Source organism: Protomyctophum parallelum (assembly GCF_964188405.1).
Source record: "Protomyctophum parallelum genome assembly, chromosome: 6".
In the NCBI taxonomy this organism is placed as follows: domain Eukaryota; kingdom Metazoa; phylum Chordata; class Actinopteri; order Myctophiformes; family Myctophidae; genus Protomyctophum; species Protomyctophum parallelum.
In genome coordinates, this window is record NC_139701.1 from 31,233,096 (window position 1) to 31,256,678 (window position 23,583).

Consider the following 23,583-nt stretch of genomic DNA (forward strand, 5'->3'; position numbering starts at 1 on the left):
AAAATATATCTTCACACCTGTGTGAAGTGAGGGGCGCTCTTTTCATACATCATCTCATTCCGGGAAATCAGAATTTGCGTCCTCACCTTCATCTTCAGTGTTTGTGTTTACACAAACTCAAAATTGTCCATTTATTCAGACATTCAAAAACGTAACATTTTAACTGAGCAATATTTTGCCCTTTGAAATAGAACAAATTGGCAATTTATGTCAACAATAATTAGTGAGTGTCGGATAAATGGTGAAAACTACCAGCAATTGATTGATCCAGCATTGCTAGGCAATTAGTCACAGCCATGTTCCTAATTATAATGCTTACTTGTTTGTTTTTCTCCAGCCACTAAGGACGTTCTACAGAAGGAAAACGAGGAGCTGAAGCAGCAGCGCGAGGAGCTGGAGGTGCGAGTGAGCGCGCTCAAATCCCAGTACGAGGGCCGTCTGAACCGACAGGAGAGAGAGATCCGGGAGCTCCGGGGTCAGCAGGAGAGACAGGAACAGAGGGATGAGCCCCCTGAGGCGGGCCCCAGCAAGGTGAGCTGAGTGCTGGAAATTTAGCACAGAATGGACACACGGGAATCAACCTAAATATTATCTTTGTACAACCACTAGTTATTAATAATAAAATAATATTAAAGTAAGGGAAAAGACTGCTACAGTTGCTAGTTATAATACCCCAAAGTGAGTTATCAGTGTGTTCCCTCACAAACTTTAGGCCATTTAGGCCTGATGTCGAAATAAAAATATTAAAAAGTCTTCTGAAAAGAAAAAAATAATAAAATAAAATAGCAGACCTACAAGCTCGGTGGCGTGCTATGAGCTTGTAGATCTGGTATTTTTCAATAACATAATGCTTTGTTAAAACACCAAAAGGGGTTCCCGTCTAGAATGGGTTAAATGTTTTTTTTTCTTCTGTTGTATCAACGTATCATAGGTTTAGCATAAAATGTAATACATTACCGGTATACCCTTTAATATCTCAACCATGAAATGTGTAGCCATTATGTTTTGTTTTTTTTAACTTTAACTACATGTGTGATTACAAAATGCTCAGACTTCATCCACTATGGGTTTTTACTACCAATCTGAAACTACTATTATTTCTGCAATAATCCATGTAGTTGTGACGTTGATTGTGTGGAGTATGTGATCATTATCCACCTGTCTTAATGTTAGACACAGTCGGAACAGCAAAGGAATACGGAGCAACGACATAGCAGTCTAAAGACCACCCAAGCTGCAGACAGGGGCAGGTATGTTCTCATTCAGAGTATATACTGTATATTTGTCATTCATTACAAAAGGTTTGCTTACTTCATCCATGACATTACTTGGCGTGATGTTTTGTTTTCTCAGTGCCAGTACGTCAGAGACTCCGACCGCCAACATTAAGCCGACCCCAGTTCCTGCTACAGGCGGCAAGCAGCCTGTCAACCCAGGCAACAAGCCCACCCCAAGGGCTAGCATCCGACCCATGGTCACTCCAAACACCCCAACACCCACAGCCACTGTCATGCCCACTACACAGGTGGAGAACCAGGAAGGTAAGTCTGGCCAGGGGGAGGCAGTTAGAGACCAGGATTACTGCATGTTATTTGTGAGGGTACCTACCTTAGGGGGCACGGGGAGAACATGCAAACTCTGAACAGAAAGGCCCTTTCACCAACCCTGCCTCACGTATGGGCACTGATGACACCGAGGATAGGACACGCCGCCAGCGTCCCCAGTGGGAATCGAACCCAGGACCTTCTAGCTGAGGCGACAGCACTACCGACTGTGCCACCGTGCCCCCTAGAAGACATTTTTTTAATTTCGACGTCGGGCCTAAATGGGTTAACTTCTACCACAGGTGTGTGATAGAAGTACACTTTCTTTTCCCCTTTCTTCAGCCATGCAGTCCAGTGAGGGTCCTCCGGTGGAGCATGTGACCGTGTACGGCAGTGCCAGCGGCTCTGTGCGTTCCACCAGCCCCAACGTCCAGACCACACTGGCTGGCCCCATGCTGACTGTGCAGCAGACACAGACGCAGACCACCGCGTTTGTTCAACCAACACAGCAGCAGACCCACACCGAACCAGCCACCCAGGAACCACAGTCCATGGTGATGGAGGCAGCACCCAGCTCACAGGTGGAGAGACCTTCCACGTCCTCGGCTGTGTTCGGCACCGGTGAGACTCATTCATGTTATGAAGAGAGAAACAAATGGTTATAATATAACCATTTGGGGGGGGGGGGGGGGGGGGGGGGGAGGGGAGAGTCAGGTACAGACGATTGGGGTACCCCGGTATGTATGTAAGTGGTTAATAATTCAATTGGCATACGGTAATCATTTCTATTATAGCTGTGAGAAAAGTTATGTTAAAAGTTAAAATGTTGGCCCAGGCTGTGGCGTAACAGTCTGGGCACCCGACTGGTAATCCAGTCGCAGTGTGCCGCGGGTTCGACTCTCGAGCCCGACACGGCCTTTACTGCATGTCTTCCCCCATCTCTCTCCCGTTTCCTGTCAGCCTACTGGCTGTCCCTTCAAAAAACCAATAAAAGGCGTAAGCCGCAAAAAAAAAAAAGTTAAAATGTTATCTCTGTACCATCTGTTTCTAAAATTAGTTTCAGCTACACCAGGCACCTCCTCCATGTCGAAGAGGCCTCGTGAGGAGGAGCAAGACAGTTCGTCGATGGTCACCGACACAGAGCAGGAGGACCCCTCTGAGTTCCCCGTTCCCAAAAAGTTACGCATCATTCAGAGGGTGGACCCTGAGGTGAGGGAAGAATTACCTCTAATCTACCCATTTACCTTTATAGCATTCAACAGTATTGGAAGGTAATTGGTGGTTCCAGTAATCTGATCATGGTTATTGTGTGAGGCTTAAGTGTTGTGGGTTCTCCCTCAGGAGGAGGTGCTGGCTGAGGACAGTACTGAGGCAGAGGGAGTGGTGCCAACAGACAGCCAGGAAGGCCCAGATGGACATCAGGTCAACCATTTATTTTCAATCATATCGATGCATGATTTCAGGATTTTATTTTTTCTTAATTAATGACTAAGGCCAGTTAAAAACCTAGAGACATGGATATATTGAACATTGTATGTGATCGTACAGGGAGAGTTTCAGGTATTGGAGGAGGGTGAATTGGAGGGAGCCTCCCAGTCTGTCCCTGTGGAGCTGGACATCGCCACTATGACACAGCCCGACACCCCTGACCAGCCCCAGCACGACGTTATCGTCATACTAACTGACACGGAGAGTGAGGATGACCAGGAGGAGGACGAAGAGGAGGATGAGGAAGACGATGAGCAGGTACAGTATCTTCCACTGGAAGCTGTGAAGAGAGCTCACATTGCAAAACATGCGAACAAAGCAGATGTTGACAATGTACTGTATAAGAAAACGATTCCTGGTACTTCATTTTGAGGAAGTGAAATGTCTGTATTGACCACGTTGATGGAAGTAGCTATAAAACATTCAACATAACTTTAAATCTGTTACACTTTGGACTTGCAGTACAGTAATTATAACATGTTCAACCTTATTATTATTATTGAGATGTATACAATCGATGAATGTATACAATCAAGGAAAGGTTGATCGAGCAGCGTATGAAATGGCATGGATACTGTAATCGAGTGGTTGAGTCTTGTTCATGTCATTGACTTTTAAAAAATGTGTGGAAATCACCCATCGCTCCCAAACATGTGTTGATCTGACATGTGCTGCTCCGTGCGTGCGGTTATGGTTAGGTTGTCGGTCTGACTGTCGGACCAATATTATGAAGTAACTAAAGCCTGTACCCTCCCCAGACCCCACTTTTAGACCCAGTGCTATAATCTGTACGATATTGTCTGTAAATACCAGCTTTCATGGCTACTGTAGGACTATGATGATGAGGATGAGGAGGAAGATGATGATGAGGATGAGGAGGAAGATGATGATGAGGATGACGGTGCGATGGGAGAGGAAGGGGAGGACAGCAATGACGGGAGCGGGGACGGCAACGAGGCCTACGAGGGAGACGACACAGAGGTTCGATCACCACGCACACATGCATACACACCCAGAGTTACTGCCCTCACCCACGAAGCTATTATTTCCCATATCCCAGAATCCCTTCCACACAGTCTGTTATGCAAACATGCACACACACCCTCCTCTGCACACCCACTCAGTTTTTCCACACACTCATCCCCCTGCCACATGTGTGTTGTTATGCCTCTTGTCATAACTATGTCCGTCTGTGTACACGGTGTGTTGACTTGAGCTATTTACCTTTACTTCTGTGTGTGTGTGTGTGTGTGTGTGTGTGTGTGTGTGTGTGCGTGCGTGCGCACGTTTAACAGGATGAATCAGTGTCTAGATGAATACTAAAGCGACCGTGGCCTTACTTGTACACATAATCTGCAATGGCAGTAATTATTGGAATGGATTCCCCAGTTCCAACTCGAGGCTTTTTGCCCCCTTTTTAACTGTGTGGGTCTGAAAAATGTCTGTCTCTCTTGTGTCCATAGCGAATCTTGCAAACCACTAGACCAATCAGCGCCACATTTCTTGTGCACACTTTCACTAGGCTTAAGTGGAATCCCAGTATGACTATTCCATTTTAGTTTACATTACATTTTTTGAGGGGCGCTAGCCACTCCAATGCATGGCTTTTGAAGAATACGTCATATGGCAGCTACGTCTAGGGTTTTTAATGTTTGTTTTAGAGCCTTTCTGACATAAATTGTTTTTTGAAGAATACGTCATATGGCAGCTACGTCTATGGACTTTAATGTTTGTTTGTCACTAAATGACGACGTAAGACATCGTATGGCCGATAAATACAGTGGGCGCCTCTCACTTCACACAAGTATTATTATTATATATTACATTTTTACTTTTATTCACTTAGAATGGAACTATGGAAGTAAAATAGGATCCGATTGACCAGTGACATCATCGGCTAGACTCTTCCAGAGCCATGCCGTCAATAAGGAAGTGAGTGGCGGTGGAACGAGACTGAAAACTTGCCCAAATATGGAGTCATAAGTCATAGATACAATGATACATCATAGACGACTACCAGTCTTTTTACACACCAGTACAGTTTTATTTAACTTTGATATAAAACCAACCAATAAATGTATAGAATAATCCATATTGTATAATTAGCTAATATGCTCTCAAATAATACTATACATTGTCCTATGATTTCAGCATGTTATGTGAAAATATATTTAAACTTTTATATATAATATATTTAAAACGTTTTAAATGGACATGAGACAGACGTAAAATTGTACCATGGGCTGCTGTCGCTTCTTTGGGTTTTTTCACCAAGAGGTCAAATGAAATGAAGATGGTCTTCACTTAGATCAGTCAATACGTGGATCAAAGAATGAGCCTGTCATAACTTCCCTGTCCTCAAAAGAAAAGCCAGGGAAAATATTTTTGGTCACAAACAGTCTGAGGCCACTGTTTTTTTACACTTTAGCCCCTAGCCCCTGTTTGTATTATATTTCATATGCGTGCATGCATATGGCTGCTGTTTTTCCAGGGTAGTGGGAAATGAATCATAATGGATTTCTGGGGACCTGCCAATATGGCCTGGCAGCAGCCATGGTGTGTGGGAACTGTCCTCAGTGTCCTGTACAGTGTACACCCTCCCACCCATCCACCGCCTTTACTTTTCTTTCATTTTTCACCCTTTTCTGTCTTTCTCATTGGGATTTCCTGCTTTCATTTTTATGACTTTGACACACCTCTCTTTGTCTCCATTACCAGGGAGCTGATGCGACTGATCCAGGCACGGAGACTGAGGAAAGCCTGGGAGCGACTGACTCCACCCAGCGGCCGGCCGACTCCAGCTGTAAGATCCAGGAAAACGCTGACAAAAAGCATGCATGCACACATACACCCGCCCCCAGTCTCTCCACACGTACATTCACAGACAGACGCTCACACCCCAATGTATCCCTCACCCCACAGACGCGCACACACTCACACTCTCTCTTGTCCCGACGTAGAATTAGTTATCTGACCACTTTGTGATGACGGAGAAAGCTGTAATATGTTATTGTCTGTCTGGGGCAGAGAGTGGCAGACCTATTGGTGCTATGGAGAATTTATTTTAAATGTTATTTGGTTGGTTTAGTTTGATGTTGAATGACTTGCATGCAAAGATTTTTTTTTTTTTTACAGTCTTTGCATTATTTTATAGCCCTGTAATGTATGTGGTGTATACACTTTCAGAAACATTTGGGGGCTCAGACCCAAATTGAGCAGATACAGTGATATTGCGACCCAGACATATTAAAACATACTGTTAACCACTTTACTGGTTGGCCCTACCAGACATTGACCCATGACCCGTCTTGGGTGTTGAGATCTGTTAAATCTTGCTCCTTTTTCTCAGTTGAAGGAAGCACGATGGAAGCCTTCTCCACAGAGCAACCAATCACGAGTTCCGGTTCACGCATGTCCCAGTCACCACGGAGACCACCACACCAACTGCCCCCCCGCCTAAACATCCACCCCTCCCAGACACAGGAGCTGGGGCCCCCAGCCCAGGTCCAGGTATAAAGCATAGAAATGTAACCCTTAGCCACACAGTTGACCCTTGACAACACCCATTTTGTCTGTTTCCCTGCTTTTATCGTTTTATCTTTTTTGCCATTTTGTATTAAATAAAATCAAATTTATAAATGAATGAAATAAATTGTTTTCTTTTTCACCTGATAATGGTACTTGGTTATATATTTCTTAGGCTACATCTACACCAATATGTTTTTGCTTTTGTTTTAAAATGACCAGCTATTGACACTCTGTCCATACAATACTAGATATGTCAGGCCAAGTAAATTTTACGTTGCGTGCAGGATTGGTTATAAAATGTGACTTTTTGCGGTCTGGATAGTTTTGGTTTGTGTTTGTGTGCTTTTATTTATTTCTTTTTCTTCTCAGCAGTTGCTTTTAAAGAATGGAACAATTCTCTAAGTAGAAGCTGTGTCAGCTTAACAACTTCCCACACACGTTTCTAAACATGTGAACATTGTAGTCGTACCAAAGAACAAATTCCTTATAACCTTATAATACTCAAGTTTTGTGAATTGAGATGCGCATTTCTGCTCCATTCATCCAAGTCTTAAACTCTGAGTTTGGTCAAAAATAAAATCCGTAATTTTGCCTGATTTCCTCCTATCAAGGTGGGGGTAGCCTTGAAAGCACTGGGGGAGGTATGTAATGAACAAGTAATAAGGGTGCTCACTGCTCAGTGTGGGCAAAAGTCAGCAGAATTGGTATTCTGTATCTGACATTCTGTCTCTCTATAAGAAATATAAAATAAAGGCGAAAACCGCAAAAGCATATAAAAAAAAGGAATGCGATGGTCCGACATACGCTGCTCCCGTGCTTGCGGTTATGGTTAGGTTAGGGATTGAGGTTTCGGATCAATAGTATGTCGGAACTAAAGCCTGTACCCGCTGTGTCAGCCAGGTAAAATATCTTCTGACAAAATATGAAACTTCTATAATATCAATGCAGTAGTGAGTCTTCCCTCATCACCCTAGTAATACAACGTATACTGCATGCTATCTTGATAAGTACGTCCACAGGCATGGGACATAGTCAAATAGCTTTCCTCCTGCACATGTAGTCGGTAATGGCAGTATAAATAGAATTTAACTGCACAACAGCTGGTAGCATAGACAACAAAGGTCAGTAATGTCTGTTTCGCTGTCCATGTTGAGTAACAGTTTTCAAAACGGAAACTTAACACATTGGCACCATTTTTTTTTGTATGAAAACTCGTGCCAATACATTTTAGGGTAGACGGCACAAACAAAGACTTGACAATGAGGGAGGCACCCATGTTTGATTCTTATGTAATGACCTTCCCTCCTCATGTCCCTATTACATGATCCTTTTCTGGAAGAAAATGTACGTTTTGACTAGTATAGTGTGGATATTGGGTGCAAAATGTGTGTTATTAAAACTAAAACATATTGGTGTCGTTGTAGCCTTGGTAGAGCGTCTTTGGTGTGGCCAAACACTTGCAGATCTGTGTTGTTGACAAACAATTTTGTCTTGCAGCGTATCCCCGTTCGTCGGCAGTCTGTCCCCAGAGTCCCTCAGCTTACACCTGGGATGGCCAGCAGTGCAGTAAGTATCAGTTCACCAATATTACATACCGACATGTTCTACTGTATTATGTAGGTGTGCTAATGTTTTTCCACATCACTTTGTCTGTCTGCAGCAGCACTTTTTTGATGATGATGACCGGATGGTTCCTAGCACCCCTACTCTGGTGGTTCACCGTTCTGATGGATTTGATCAGGCAATCCAGTAAGTCAAACTGGATACATGCGCAGTATGACATCGCGAATGAAAAGCAGATTTTTTTAATATATATTTTTCCCTTGCTATGATATGACTTCTGCCACTACCACCATTATTATGGTATCTCTCTTTCTCTCTCTCACACACACACACACACGAACACACCACTCGAGTTTGTATTGTTCTTGACTTTTTCCTCTGTGTGTGTGTGTGTGTGTGTGTGTGTGTGTGTGTGTGTGTGTGTGTGTGTGTGTGCACACCAGTTCCCCTCAGGTGGCAGGTGTTCCTCGGTTCAGGTTTGGCCCTCCAGAGGAGGCCAGTTCTTCCTCCCACTCAGATCTGGGACAGCTTGCATCACAAGGAGGTACGTCACCGTAGTGAAGTGTGGTATTTTTATGTTCATGTTGGAAAGGTCTCTGGGAAATATTATACAATACAACACAAAACCTCCTATGTGCTAATAATGAAAGACTTATAGGTGGGGTGGCAGTGCCTCTAACCCCTTCAAGTTAAATGGTAGAGCATTAGCAGGATGATCCTCTCCCAAATGTATGTACAATGGTCTTGTTTTTCACCACTGCTGCAGTATAGTCTATTCAATGCAGACTTGAATCTATGGGCAATTTATGTATTCTGTTGTCTCATAATTTGATGTATCTCAATAGGAACCAGTTAGTAAGTGTGTGTGTGTGTGTGTGTGTGTGTGTGTGTGTGTGTGTGTGTGTGTGTGTGTGTGTTCGTGTGTGTTGCAGGTCTGGGGATGTATGAAAGCCCTCTGTTCCTAGTATCTCACGAAGAGGAGTCTGGTGGACGCACTGTTCCAACCACACCTTTACAAGTAGCGGCACCAGGTACCGCCCAGGTCCACTTTCTGTCTCACTAATGTCTCACCAGGTACCGCCCAGGTCCTCTTTCTGTCTCACTAATGTCTCACCAGGTACCACCCAGGTCCTCTTTCTGTCTCACTAATGTCTCACCAGGTACCGCCCAGGTCCTCTTTCTGTCTCACTAATGTCTCACCAGGTACCGCCCAGGTCCTCTTTCTGTCTCACTAATGTCACCAGTTACCACCCAGGTCCTCTTTCTGTCTCACTAATGTCACCAGGTACCACCCAGGTCCTCTTTCTGTCTCACTAATGTCACCAGGTACCACCCAGGTCCTCTTTCTGTCTCACTAATGTCACCAGGTACCACCCAGGTCCTCTTTCTGTCTCACTAATGTCCTGACTATAGCTGTATCAGGTTAATTACATAGTTCAATATAGTAATGGTTCAAAAGTACAACCTTTTCACCAAGAACTCTGAGCTCTTGTATTGTTAAACCGTTTGGCCGCCAAGATTAATTAATACATTTGCTGTAATTCACTCCAGGATTTTCACCCGTTTTACCCTCATTTTGAAGAACCAAAACCTGCGACCCGATGTTACATTTATTACTTACTTCGGACCATATCTGGATCTACTGCTCGACGATCAGAATGGCTGACCGTGGCTATTACAGCATCGGCCGTCGAATAAACCTTGTTTTGACCGGAAATGCCATGTGGGACATGGAATTGGAGATAAAGGCGATCAAAATAAAAGGATACAGTGGGTGCGGGTGCGTGCGCAGTTCAAGATGGCGCACTCCATTGCTGTAACAGTGGAGTCAGGGGTGCCTTTTGGCTCAGCACACATGATCAGTGCACAGATCATATGATCCTTGTAGATTCAAAATTGGATGCCTGTCAAATTAATTTTCCATTTTATACTCCCACAGTAACGGTCTTCTCAGAGGTGCTTTCTTCTGACTGTACAGACCACGTCTCCCAGTCGGTGCCCATGGTGAGCACCTCCACGCCAGGCCTGGTGGTACCAGGAGGAGCCAGTCCAGGAGAGGAGAGGGATGACGACTTCCTGGAGCCGGATGGAGACAGGTCTGTTAATGCTTCTGATAGAGGGTCTAACTTAGGGTCTTCTGGGTTTATTCAAAGCTTTGTTTCAATGCTTAACCTTATGTTTCATGCAGCCTGAATTATTATTATCCTCTGAATCAAGTCCTATCTTTTTGGGGTTGGTACTATCATTGTTTGTGTGTTCCAGGCTCAGTGCAGAGGCCTCGGTGGATCCTGTGGTGTCCCAGGGGGACAATGGGGAGCCTAACCAGCCCTCTGATGAGGCAAGCCTCCCCTCCACCAGCCAGGAGCCTTCTTCCAGCTCTGCAGGTACAGTAGAAGCATTTTCAAGTCGGCTTCAGTTACACATCTCCTGGGTTTGTGATTTGATAGCATTAAGTAACTCTTTGGTGTTTATTAAGTAACTTTTTGGTGTTTATTAAAAGACTCTTATTCACAAAGTCTGTAAACTACCGCTCTGCAGCCACAGTAGAATCCCACCAAAGAGTTTGCATAGCTTTGAGGTTTTAGCTTTTGTGATTTTTGCTACCAAAACCACACATTACGTTCAGTATGTCTCCAGCCAACTCTGCTCAGCAACTTGACTTTCATTGTGCACATTCTTTTTTAAGTTCACTATGCACTAGTCCCCCCTATGTCCAGCTTTGAGGGATTGTGTAAACACAAACATTGTTTTGCTACCGTTTCCTATGCCTAGTTTTGAGTGTGGGTCCATTTGGTTTCATTTTACACTCAAGAGTTACATTTCTGTTAAACATCTGCATTACTTACATTACATCATAAGACTTCTTTCTGCATTTACAAGAAGTCTACACATTTAGAGAATGTAGAAGAGTTGTTATTTTGTTCCTTTAGCCCGTTATCTCTCCTAATGGTACCACATCAGTACAGCATGGAATTGTGGAAATATTCTTTCGTTTTGGGTCTGCTAAGCTAAATGTCATCAAACTGTTGTCTGTGGCTCAAATGCCAAAACAATATTGGGCCTTGCCCTTGATATGAAAATTGTTTAAAACCACTGCACTACGGTCACTAACATTTTGTAAATTGTGATATTCATCTTGTCTTTGTCTAGATACCAGCAGTATTCCAGCGAAACCTAGACCTTCACCCAGCAGACCTGCCCCCAGCAGACAGCTGCAGCGCTGGCCAGAGGGCCGTGGTGGCCGTATGAAGAGAGGAGGTAACGCACGCTTTTTTTCTCTCATTGAGTGATACTCGCATGCTGTACAGTATATTATATAACTATAGCTTCCATGTTTATCACATATTACAATATAACTATAGCTTCCATATGGTTCACATGCATTGAAATTGACTATTGATTCCGTATTGATCACATATATGGCAATTTGAGGACTATAATATTCATATTTGTATCTAAAAACAGTTGACAGTGTAATTGCAGTTGAAAGTTGATGTGCAATACCCTGCACTAGATTGTAGCGAGTATATAATATCTTCCCACAAGTTCCCAGCAACCGATAAATAGCATTGTGGATAATCTTACACACAGCACACCACTCAATGTGTGTACGTTATCATTTTAATATTGGTAAAACAAAACAATCAAAAGACAAACTGCATCTGAGATTATCTTTTTTTTAATACAAAATAGCACATGTATACACATTTATACTTTTTACATCAATATAGCAGGCTTTTTCTAACATAACTTTTCTTTGAAACCAGGGCATCCATTCCCTTCTCGAGGTATGCATGGGAGACGATTTGCAAGATGAAGCACTGATCCACAGTTTCAACCGTGACACAATACAAGATTAATTCCTGACTAAAAACATTTTATAGTGAAATCTCCCACCTGTGTTTGATGTAGTTCATGTTCATTTGGTGTTGTCGCCTATTTTTTATGTTAAGCAGTCCATGCTGAAGCATTGTTTTATTATAAGATAATAAAGTTTTCAAAGGGAGACAAAAGTGAGTGAATAAGTGAGTGTTTTCTGATCAGACCTCCTTGGGGCACTTGAAAAAGTCTTTGGCTGAGTTCTTCTGTGGTGTAGTGGACTGAGGTGTTGCAATGACTGGCTGCTCAGCGTCCATTCTTACGTTGTAGTATTTGGCTAAAAGAGGAAGATGGGTGGTTAGTTGATCATTGTTTTGGACTTTTTAAAGTTGTCCATGAAATTACATTTAGTTTTTTCAATACATGCAATTTACAGTATCTAGTCTAGGGCACTAGCACTGAAACAGGAAAAAGCACATGCAGCTTCTTCAACGTGCCTGGTGGGCACAAACGAGGCTGACCATGAGATTTAAGAGGTGTCATGTTTACTATGTTGCTTCAGTGACATAACTAGATGGACAGTAGCCCACCCCTGCCAACTAAATTCCATTAATTCCATTAAGAGCCTAAACCTGTAAAGAAAATGTTTTTTTTGTGAGAATATATCTTTTTACCTAAATGTCACGATTGCTTTTGTGGATCCCTTATTTTGTAGTATAGTTATTTTGGACCCTGTAGGGCAGGCTACTTTATTCATTGGATGATAAATGTTCTCACACTTGGTGAATGAACCCAATCTTCTCATCTTGGTCTGCCTAACCACCCCACCCAAACACACATGGTTTTTGTCAGACATGATGTGGGTAATGGTAACAACACGTGTCTGACTGCAGACAGGTGCGAGAGTGTTTTGTTTTTTTCAAGAGTAGGCAATTCAAATAAAGTTTTTATATTGAGGCCAGAGGAATTATGTGTGGGACGTAAAGAGGGCTTTAGCTACTAAACCATAAATGCAACAGTTTTACACGTCCATCTGTGAAAGCTCTTAAAGCTATTATCTGAGACTTATTTTAATTCATAGTGGTATTTTAACCAATCTAGATGGTAGATTAAAAATATATATAATTTTTTTGTCAAATACAAGACACACAATACTAAACATCAAATGACAGAAAAGTCAACGTAACGATACATACACAAGACAAAAAAGGGGACAGATGGGTGGGATTGGTGACCGATGAGAAAGCAGGGATAGTTAAAAAGATGCACGGTTGCACCATAGCAGCCATATATACAATGTAAAATACTCCACTATTGTACTATAAGCACTACCAGGAATGGCATCCACATATTTTTAAATGTAGCTCGTGTATTCTGTCTGTCATGACTATTAATACAATATAGGTTGCACATCTGCAGGAGTTGGAGATGATTTCCCTACTCTTCCCTTAAGACATTTCAGTCCTGTTTGTTGACCATGTCAGTTACTTGAAGCAGACACTGCACCAGATTGGACACAAATTATTGTAGTTAGGATATTGTTGCAGTTACGTCTGTACTCCAGTAGAGGCAACAAATGTAAAGTGTATGGATTGTAGCTGTACGATTAAGCAAAATTAGGCCTTAAAACGTTGATAAAACTTACATCTGGAGAAGACGTAGTACTTGTATCCATCCAGGATACCGCGGGTGGGGACTGACACAGCAGATGTCACAGCCGTGGGGAAACCTCTCCAGGACACCCGGATGTTGATGGGGGATCCGAGGCTAGATGCTGGAAACAAAAAAGCAATGGAATAATAGGATGAAATTCGGATAAGACGGGTCTTCTGATTACTGATTTGAATATAATTTAAAAAATGGCTATACTGTTTGTGCAGTTACACATATAAACAGGATGTGGACTGTTTCTCTGCACTACTTGCACATGCCATGCCATGGACCTATGTCTTTAACCAACCCCCACATTTTACAGTCAACAACAACCATTGGATGACTCATTTCTCAAAGGATTCTCAAGGTCAGGCAAATATGCAGTTTCAATGAGTGCACCTGCTTGCGGTGCTTGGCGGGCCGTTCGAGTGTGGACAGTGTACTGGACAGCATACTGGACCTTCCTCCCACATGTTGGCCGGGTGCCAAACTGGTATGAATATTTCTGGACCTGACCCCCTGGGCAGAACCAAACAAGGACATCAATGTCTAAACTCAGACCATCACCACTGAAGATGTACTGCATTTGAAATTAATTAGAGCTCACAAAAGGAAAGATATATATGATCATAAGCTATCATTGATATTGACTTTGTCCTAAAGATAGTTTATATTAATCTTTATCACATTTTGCAACGGTAAATACCAGTAAAACTGACTGGACCGGGGGTTCCAAAAACGTTCTATGCCAAGGACTCCCAAATAGCCATTTAGACTCTGTCTGGCCCCCCCAAATAGGCAAATAGGCAATCTACAATGTTTGACAATAATGACATGCCAAAATTAGTGATGCTGAAACTGAAAACCACTGTTGTGGACAATCACCTCTCTTGAAGAAGTACACAGATTCCTTCCTCTGCCTGTACTCCGGCACTGACAGAGCAGCTGTGATGTGGCCCCGCAGCCCGTCAAAGCCTGTGGAGACGGCTTTGGGGTAACCAGGGTCCACCATGTCGTTGTTATACCTCCAGTACTGTGCTCCCTGTCAGGGTCACACATTATGTCACAAACACATTCTTTTTTTTTATTTTTATAATTTTTATCCCACGATTTTGTAACCCATTTTTCACCCCTGTGACAATTATCTAATGTGATCCTGGGCTCTACACACCCTCCGCCAACCTGGGGAGAGCAACGGACTTTAACTCATGCTCACAAACACATTCATAAAGAAAATGGAACCTTTAACCAAACTTTTGACAATAATGGCATGCATAACATCCAAAATAGGGACCCCAGGTTGAAAGTGATTAACTGGCACAATAATCCTATGAATATTTGATTGACCGAGGTTCCCCAGGGGTCTATACCTGGTTCCATCGTTTTTCCCTACACACCATTGTCTTCTGTGAAAATAGACGATCTACAAGCTCACAATGCATTGCGATGCAACACATTGTGAGCTTGTACTCTATTTTCAAAATATTTTAATACATTTGTAAACTGCATAATGAGTACTTTATACTTTTGGTACTTTAAGTACATTTTGAAACCAATACTTTGGTACTTTTACTCAAGTACATTTTGAATTCTGGACTTTTACTTGTAACGGAGTAGTTCTACAGTACATTGCAGTATTGATAATTTTACTTAAGTAATACAATTGAGTACTTTTTCCACCGCTGAGTACTTGACAGAAACATCCTGCTCATTGTATACAGGGGGCTTACCTTGAAGATGTATGTTTTGCCTTGGCAGTTGCAGCGGGTGAAAACAGTGTCAACAGGAGAGGGGACACCCCAAGTCTCTGTGATGCCACGGGCAGGACCTGGCACTCTGTTTCCATCCAGGACCCAGAAGTAGTGTCCTATAACAAAATAACATCCTTTTGGAATGCTGCTCCATCTACATCGTAATCTCATTACTCTAAATATAATTTAGATTTTGATTAATTCTTTAAAAAAAAGAATTGCAATTCTGAAATATATATTTTGTTTCCTTTTGCATAATATATGCGTATGATAACTAATTGCTTTGTCCCTTTGTATGTGTTCTCCTGTACACAAACAAAATGGCAGGTGTTTTCGTTAAAGCTGCTATAAGCAATAATATGTCAAAATTTGAATGACCTTTTTATTATTCAGACAGCCAGCAATGGGTAGAACGCTCCCCCCCCCCCCAAAATGTAATCTCTGTGACACATCTAGGGGCCGCAATCTGCATTCAAAGATGTTCCTTGAAGCTTTGTCATTGGTCGAAAAAACCACGAAATAACCAATCAGGACCAAATCTTTGAATGCAGATTGCGGCCCCTAGATGTGTCACAGAGACAAAAACAATTGGGAGCGTTCTACCCATTGCTGGTTGTCTGAATACCAAAAAATAAAAAGGTCATTAAAATGTTGACATATTATTGCTTAATGCTTATAGCAGCTTTAAGCCATAATAATGCAATATTACTTGACTGTGGGGGACGTGCAAGAGAGCCATGTTCAATGTTCAATGTCAGTCATGTAGGTGGGGTCAGGCTGGCCCTGCAGCAACGGTCTGGCACCAACCTCGGAAAACAACCATTGTCCCGTTCCTCAGGGTGGTGATTCCACTGGTTGGCCGTCCGCTACAGAGGTTGGTATCGTTGTTGTCATCTAGAGAAAAATAAGCATTTTACTAAGGAGCCCTAATAGGATAAATATATATAATAATTTTAAAAAAGTATTTTAATTGGTGAAATAGCTTTTTTCCCGGAGCTGCCTGCCTGCATTCTCCTACACTGCGAACTCTGTTATGTTCCACTATTTAAAATAACTGAGTTCTATTTCCAAACTAATTTGGGGTGGAGGAAAAAGGTCACTGCTCATGTCACTTAATATCTTGTGGAGAAACTTTGAAGCTTGTTCACCCAGAGGCATAATAAACACCAGCTCGTAAAGAGAGAGAGAGAGAGAGAGAGAGAAACGAGTTAGTGTAGTAGAACAGTGGTTTTCAAACTCTATTCATAGTGAAAATCTACAAACTACAAACTCTTTTAACGAATTGTAAGCATAAAGTGTACTGATAAATTAAAGATTACATATAATTGCATATACTGCAATCCCAGCACACTGTTTGAGAACCACTGTAATACATGTGGAAGAGAAACTGCATCTTTGCAATAGTGTTCAAATAACAGGATTAAAGTCCTAGCATGACTCACCTGCTTGATAGTCTCTAGTGTTGTCTATGTTTGGAGGTGCTATTTCTACAGGCTTGGGCTTGGGTTTAGATGTAGGTTTGACTTGGCCTGGCTTTTTTGGAGGTGGTTTGGTTTGGTCGGGTTTGCTGTGGGGTTTGGACGTAGGATTCGATTGCATGACACTGGTTGGGGCTGGTGTTGCATCATCCACTCTCTGGTCCTGTGCTGGGTCTGTGGGTGATGGTCCAGGCCCATTCCAACTATCCGGATTGTCCCTTCTGACCCCGAGCCCAGACTCAGATCCTGGCTCTGGCCCATTGTCAGCCTGGGAAATGGTGGTATCGCGATCCTGGGTGTCTGAAGGAGAGGAGTCAGGGGTTGTTGTGGAGGGGGTCAGAGGCACTGAAGAGCCAGACGTTGGTTCTGGATTGCCTGGGGATGGTGAGGAGCCATCTGTGAGTCCAGTAGATACCAGACCTGTTGTTGTGGGTTTAGAGGTTACAGTGGAGGCTGTGGTTGTGGCCAGGCTTGGATTTATAGTTGTGATAGATGACTGGTTCAAGTCTGCATTTGGTGAGTCTTCATCTTCTGGCTCAGAAGGCGGGTCTTCAGGCTGAAGAGTAGTGGATGTACTTTGGTCTACAGTCTGTCCCAGTTCATCATCAGGTATCGCTTCACTGCCTTCAGGCTGAAGAGTAGTGGATGTACTTTGGTCTACAGTCTGTCCCAGTTCATCATCGGGTATCGCTTCACTGCCTTCAGGCTGAAGAGTAGTGGATGTACTTTGGTCTACAGTCTGTCCCAGTTCATCATCGGGTATCGCTTCACTGCCTTCAGGCTGAAGAGTAGTGGATGTACTTTGGTCTACAGTCTGCCCCTCTGGAAGTAGTTCATCATCAGGTATCGCTTCACTGCCTTCAGGCTTTAATTCATCCTGGCCTTCAGGCTGGATTTCTGGGGTGCTGGATGTAGGGGATCCAGTATAAGACTCTGAATTTGGGGTAGACTGAGTGGAGACCTGGGAGGATACAGCGGAGGTTGGAGTAAGCTGAGGGGAAGTTGTTCCTGGTTCAGATGTATGGGTGGGATCAGACTGTTCCTCAGGATTGCTGGCGTCTGCCACTAGAAAAACATGATTAAAAAAGATGATTAAAAACAGCTTAATCATCAGGAATCCAAATAACGGACGTGACAATGAGTAACACATACCGTAATTAAATGCTGTAATTTCCCAGAACAGTGCTATCAGCACATAGCACGTAGTATTGCCAAGTTATTCTTGGCTCTGGCATACCTGTACTCTCAGTGGGACCTTCTAAATCGGCTTGGTCAGAGGGCAAGAGATTGGTGTTGGCCTGCTGTGTTGGCCTGTTATCTGAAGGTTCCCCAGGGGCCTCATCAGTTGGAGGGAGGTGTGTGAACGTTTCCTCTGGTGTCACCTCCAGCTGAGAGTCATCCTCTGAGTTTGGCAGGGAAGGGTCAGAGGTCATAGGTTCAGGCAGGTCAGTTGGAGGTTCAGGCAGGTCTGGGATTGGCTCTGGCTCCTGTAGTCCAGTCTCAGAATACGAATCTGCGTTATTAGGAAAGGTCTGCCCAAGCACATCTGCTAGTGTATGTCATATAGTGAGGAAAAGTACATTTACTTAATTAGTGAAACATCAGCCCAAGCTCTATACTTAATCGTATGACAAATAGTGAAAATAGCCAATATACTGTACATGCATAGCCATTGTAGATCTGATATTTTCACTATTTATTATTTTATTGTGAAAATGTAAAATTTGCCCAAAATAGGGACGCCAAGATTAATGTGGTTAAACAAACAATCCATCTCTCTCACCATCTCCAATATCATCTTGTGGGTCTGGAGCGCCCAGCGGCATATAGTCATCTGTTAACAGATGAAGTAAAATTAGACATTAATTGCAAATACTTTACAATTGGCATTATTTATTTATTATTATTTTGATCAGTTATGTTTCATTTATATTCCTTCCACATTTATCTATTATTTTCTCAGCTTCAGTGATTGCCAACTTATGCCAAGCACGTGGACATTAGCTGACGGGAGGAAATGTCATGGCATGTCAGCCTCCTGGGAGATGAATGATGTGGATGGCAGCGTGTCTCCTGCACTGAATTCGGTAAACTGTCCCAGACCAAGCTTGTAATTCATTAAAAACGTCAAAACATACAGTCATTCATTATTAGCCTTGTTTGTGTGCTTCCCTCTCTTGACTTTGTGTGACTGGGCTTGTGCCCATAAACCTCCTCCACATGGTCCAATCACAACAACACATGTTCCCTGTGTTTGTCTTGGCCACTGAGACCTTAAAGCTCTTGGCAAGACCTTGTCCTCAAAACATGTCCCAGCGACAGAACCACTGTGTGACACAGCCAACTAAAAAACTAAAAAACATCTCCCCATAGGATACATCTTTCTATCGTGTGCCATTACCGATTTTTTTCCCTGTTCAATCACTGTTCAAAAGAAACGTTGCTCTCAGATCCTATTATTTTGTACTGAAGAAATCAAATAATTAACTTACGTATTTATGTAACAGTATGTATGTACAGTATTCTTGTATGTATATGTATGTGTGTGTGTGTGTGTGTGTGTGTGTGTGTGTGTGTGTGTGTGTGTGTGTGTGTGTGCGTGCGTGCATGCGTATGTATGTATATTTGATTTAGCCTTCATTTAACTAGGCAAGTTAATCGAGGTTCTCATTTACAGTGATGCTCATATGTTCTTATGGTGTCTACGCACCTGGGTAATCTCCCTCACTGAATGTGGATGGGGTCACATCTGGATCCTCAGATTGTTCAACCACAGTGGGTTCTGTGAAATAAAACTGAGAATTAGGGTAGCCCTATGATGAAAATAATTTCCCCTAAAATGCATCTATTATAGCTATCCAATCCAAGCTTTAGTTTGATGAAATAATATACCTTTGGGTTTGTTATTATTTACATTATCGCATGAGCTAGTCACCCCCGGAGTCGTATTACTGTCTGGTCCATTCATTGCTTCTGTGATAAATTACCAAGACAGAAGAGATTGTCAGCTACTGTATGACCTGATGCATTTATGCAGATTACTTCATGTACCACATATTGCACATGCATGCTGCCATGGATGACTGTCATGCGAGGGTACTCTCTTCTTCTGGACAAAATGGTACACTGCCAAGCCAATGCACAAACAACATGGGCCATAATAATATACAGTAGGGCCTACCATTACCCCAATTGGAATCACCAATAGTTAACATGCATCTAATTCCAAATCGCCATAACCATGAAATAAGATCTCTAATAAGATGATCCATGATTAATACATGGGTGCTATAGCTGAGGCTAACATGCAGGCCATGATTTACCCATGCTTGCATTCAAGTGTAATGATGAAGTTAATTTATGATATGGTATAATGTCTTCGTTATAGATGGATGGATATATATCAAAGTTTGACTGGAAGTCTTACCATCTGTGCCACAGGTGTTCTGGTAATCTGCACAGCACTGGTTGTACTTAAAGCAGTCACTATCACAGGTACACTGCCTGCCTCTCTTGAAGGGCTCTCCACACCGCCCCAAACACGAATCTCCTGTGTCACACACACGCGCGCGCACACGCGCGCACACGCACGCACGCAGAGACAGACAGACAGACAGAGAGCAGAATTCAGGTCACAGAGCATCAGTAGGGCTACATGCAGATTCCCAAAATTGATGCCATATATTCATGATACATACATAATTTAAATGACAAATGCCATTAAAGAAATGTGTATTAATAGCATCATCAGATATCTGTAAGGAACAGTGGTTTAATGGAAATGTAGGCCTACTGTTGCTTTGTGCAGGCAGTGCAGCTTTATGTTGCCTATATATATTCTCGCATAAAAGAAAACAATTCTACAGTTAAAGCAACTTTAGGCCTATGTCATTACGACTCAGGTAAGGAGTATATGTCATAAGCCACAACAAATTCCCAGGGAAAGGCCTTACTTGTAGTACACTGGGATTCGTAGTCTTTGCAGCACTCTTCATGACCTATGCACTCATAGTCACACTGACACGGACTACCTCTGTAGTATTCACCACCACACCGTCCTCTGCAGCTTGCTGTAATTAAAACACATTTTGCACATGGAAAGTCCTAAAACATAAGCCGACTAAGCACATGGGGAACATAAATCATAATTGTTCAGGGGAGTGAACCTTTATCTGCAACTAGAGATAGGCCTAATAATAAAATATAAATTTCACTACTAACATAGTAATGTTCATGGTGAAGTATAAGTGCATACATGTTTTATCTCTCAGTAAATAATTTGTAACGAAGCAAATAAGAAATGAGTGTGAGCACAGCAAAGTTTGGTAGCCTAACCCCCAGGAAAAGCATTTAATTTAATACACATTTATATTGATTAGCCTACTACATCTTCATTTGCATTTAATATTGTAATATCCTTTGTGTATAGCCCTATATAGCACTTGACTTTGGTCAGTTTAAATGTTTAAAATGCGCTCTAAAATACATTATACAAATATTTGCTGTATTTCATTAGGCTACTATTGACATTGTGTAAATTCACACTTATAAATAGTCCTATGACATTCCATAATTATGAATGATCCAGGTTAGAATAGCCTTTACTCACCCTGGGCAGCAGCACTGCATGTAAAGGCACAAGCCATACAAATAGCCGCGAAAAGTGCAGTTGGAGACATCTTTAGAGATTGTACGACGACCCTATAAAACTGAACATGATATAACAGAAATAAATTAACGAATAGCCTACTGAAAAATTCCAGTTATATTTAATCACATAATAGGCTACACTCAGAGAAACACAGAAAGAACGTGTCCTGCTAAAGAAGAGTAGACAAGAAACTGCTCTCACCCAGACAGCCGCTGTCCAAGTCCTGATGAATGTCTGATGGCGTTACCTTTTAAAGGGCTAGGCCGGCTGCGAATTCCCGTTAACGCTAATTGGAGGATCGGGGCAAGTGAAATGATGAGTTCACAGACGTCCCACGCAAGTCTGGGTGGGGAGGATCACCCTTCAGCTAGGACAGACTACATATGTTTCCACACAAATGTTTCTTTGGAAGCACATCAACGCATGCAGCCTAATAGCTATAGGCGTATGTGCCAGATTGGTGACATCACAGTCTTCAGTCTTGGAAGTTGGAATAGCAATAATAATAAAAACTACGGTTAAGATGTGACTGACAGCTAGATCACTGAAAAACAAAGTTAATTGTATTAAAGTTACTTTTCTTAAAAAAAAATGCAATTTCAATTGATTTGATGTAGCCTACACTGTTCAGAATAGCCATTCAGTTGACTCTTTACCCATGGTTTCGCGCAGACGAAATGAAAGCCTGGGTATCGAGGCTACCCATGGTCAAACTCAGGCAGACATAAGCAATAGTATAGGCCACAGTTTGTTCTTTAAGGAATATTAAGCTTAGGAAAATAAATCTTCAAAATCCTCTAATACAATCACAGTTATTTTAGGTGGGGTGCTCTTTAAGGCAAATATGCCTAATTGTCATCCCATGGCCATTTTGTTTTCATTGTAAGGTTTGGCCTGTATTATTTGTGGCTTGTGGTTGGAGATGGTAGCATGTCTGTGGTTTTTACTCATCATGTCAGTATAGGTTTTACAGGAAATTAGCTCATTAGTGGACTAGTGTTGGTTGGCCCGTTGGTGCATGATGACATTTCATTCGAGAAAACAGGATCTGATTGACCACCGGGGAAATAAGAATAACCCTATAACAATTACCCTTTAATGGAAGTAATTGGCTGGCGCGAATAGGAAGTAGCATATAGACAAGCCCTTATCACGTTGGTTTGAATTGAAACACTTATCCGATGTCTCTTAAACAGAACTGACTATGCCTACGCCCTCACAAGAAGTCTTCCAGCTATTAAAGTTTCGAAGGTAGTGCAACAAACCATGTACAACCCAGATTTGGCACAAACAAGGGACTAAATTCTTTTCGCTCCTATGCCACCAAAATGTGGAACGCCCTACCAACAGTCGTTAAGACATGTGAATCCCTTGACTCCTTCAAAACCGCTCTCAAAGGGCACCTACGGATGGCTGCAATTCGAAACTGGCCTCTGTAAAATCTGAATCCCCCCCACCCCATTTTCCCTCACTGTATATTGTATCTTTTCCCTTTTTTGCTTCCCATATGATGAATTTAGCTACATAGAAATGTCTATTTGTATGTCTCTAAATGTTTGTATGTCTTTAAATGTTTTGATGAATTGAACAATGTGGACCCTGTTGTAAACAAGTGTAATGCTTAATTGGGTCGTCCACTCACAGTTGACAGTCTTTGTATTGAGTTTGTGCTTAAAATGTACTGTAAATTCTACAAACTGTTAATAAATATTTCAATCAATCAATCAATCAGTGCAAACACGCCACCATGTGGTCACTATGGTCCTCTTACTACAGAGTTAAAATAATGCATGAGATTAGGCCTGCCGCTTCCCTGCCGCCTACTTCTTCATTTCTAAATTCTAGGTGGCATAAGCGTTAAGGTGGCGGGTGTCACAGTGCCAGTCAGACAGAGTTGTTTACTTCTGTTGGTGTGCCAAACTGCCAACTGATGTACAATTTTATGCAACGCCTGGCTCTGGCTGGACGCGTCTAACAACAGCATCATCATAGAGGTGGGTCACGTCTGTGGAAAGCCTGGAGACGCGAGGTTATAGGTCACGTCCAGGCTGCGCAAACATGGCTCAGCACTGCAGCCTGCTGCTGATTAGGTAGCGTAGCAACTTTAG

General features: G+C 42.4%; 2 protein-coding genes across 8 annotated transcripts in view; one reads left to right on the forward strand and one right to left on the reverse strand.

Moving 5' to 3' along the window:
• Positions 1-12,030, forward strand: part of tprb (translocated promoter region b, nuclear basket protein) — a gene marked incomplete at its 5' end in the record, with an annotated part of 33,757 nt that extends 21,727 nt beyond the window's left edge. Inside the window, 18 exons of one of the 3 annotated variants that reach the window (XM_083766267.1) lie at positions 338-531; positions 1,174-1,250; positions 1,354-1,541; positions 1,887-2,165; positions 2,602-2,753; positions 2,886-2,966; positions 3,093-3,290; positions 3,864-4,013; positions 5,751-5,835; positions 6,382-6,542; positions 8,058-8,126; positions 8,221-8,309; positions 8,567-8,667; positions 9,056-9,154; positions 10,063-10,219; positions 10,386-10,507; positions 11,274-11,381; positions 11,891-12,030. In XM_083766267.1, the coding sequence (XP_083622393.1) occupies positions 338-531; positions 1,174-1,250; positions 1,354-1,541; positions 1,887-2,165; positions 2,602-2,753; positions 2,886-2,966; positions 3,093-3,290; positions 3,864-4,013; positions 5,751-5,835; positions 6,382-6,542; positions 8,058-8,126; positions 8,221-8,309; positions 8,567-8,667; positions 9,056-9,154; positions 10,063-10,219; positions 10,386-10,507; positions 11,274-11,381; positions 11,891-11,940 (2,360 nt within the window). In that variant the 3' untranslated portion in view covers positions 11,941-12,030. The remainder of the gene's footprint in view (positions 1-337; positions 532-1,173; positions 1,251-1,353; positions 1,542-1,886; positions 2,166-2,601; positions 2,754-2,885; positions 2,967-3,092; positions 3,291-3,863; positions 4,014-5,750; positions 5,836-6,381; positions 6,543-8,057; positions 8,127-8,220; positions 8,310-8,566; positions 8,668-9,055; positions 9,155-10,062; positions 10,220-10,385; positions 10,508-11,273; positions 11,382-11,890) is intronic. The other 2 variants (XM_083766268.1, XM_083766269.1) reach the window with 2 other exon arrangements.
• Positions 11,787-21,830, reverse strand: prg4b (proteoglycan 4b). Of its 5 annotated transcripts, none has more exons than XM_083766272.1 (16): positions 21,677-21,830; positions 21,434-21,533; positions 20,778-20,894; positions 20,252-20,374; positions 19,717-19,794; positions 19,535-19,606; positions 18,608-18,658; positions 18,062-18,373; positions 17,599-17,889; positions 16,789-17,373; positions 16,154-16,240; positions 15,326-15,462; positions 14,481-14,637; positions 13,995-14,114; positions 13,588-13,716; positions 11,787-12,279 (listed from the first exon to the last, which is right to left on the reverse strand). In XM_083766272.1, the coding sequence occupies exons 2-16, from the start codon at positions 21,501-21,503 to the stop codon at positions 12,164-12,166; spliced, it is 2,445 nt and encodes an 814-aa protein (XP_083622398.1). In that variant the 5' UTR covers positions 21,504-21,533; positions 21,677-21,830; the 3' UTR covers positions 11,787-12,163. The 5 variants fall into 5 exon arrangements, with proteins under 5 accessions (XP_083622398.1, XP_083622396.1, XP_083622397.1 ...); XM_083766270.1 differs by having other exon boundaries at positions 19,717-19,797; XM_083766271.1 differs by having other exon boundaries at positions 18,062-18,370; positions 19,717-19,797; positions 21,677-21,829.
• Between the last annotated feature and the right edge of the window lie 1,753 nt (positions 21,831-23,583).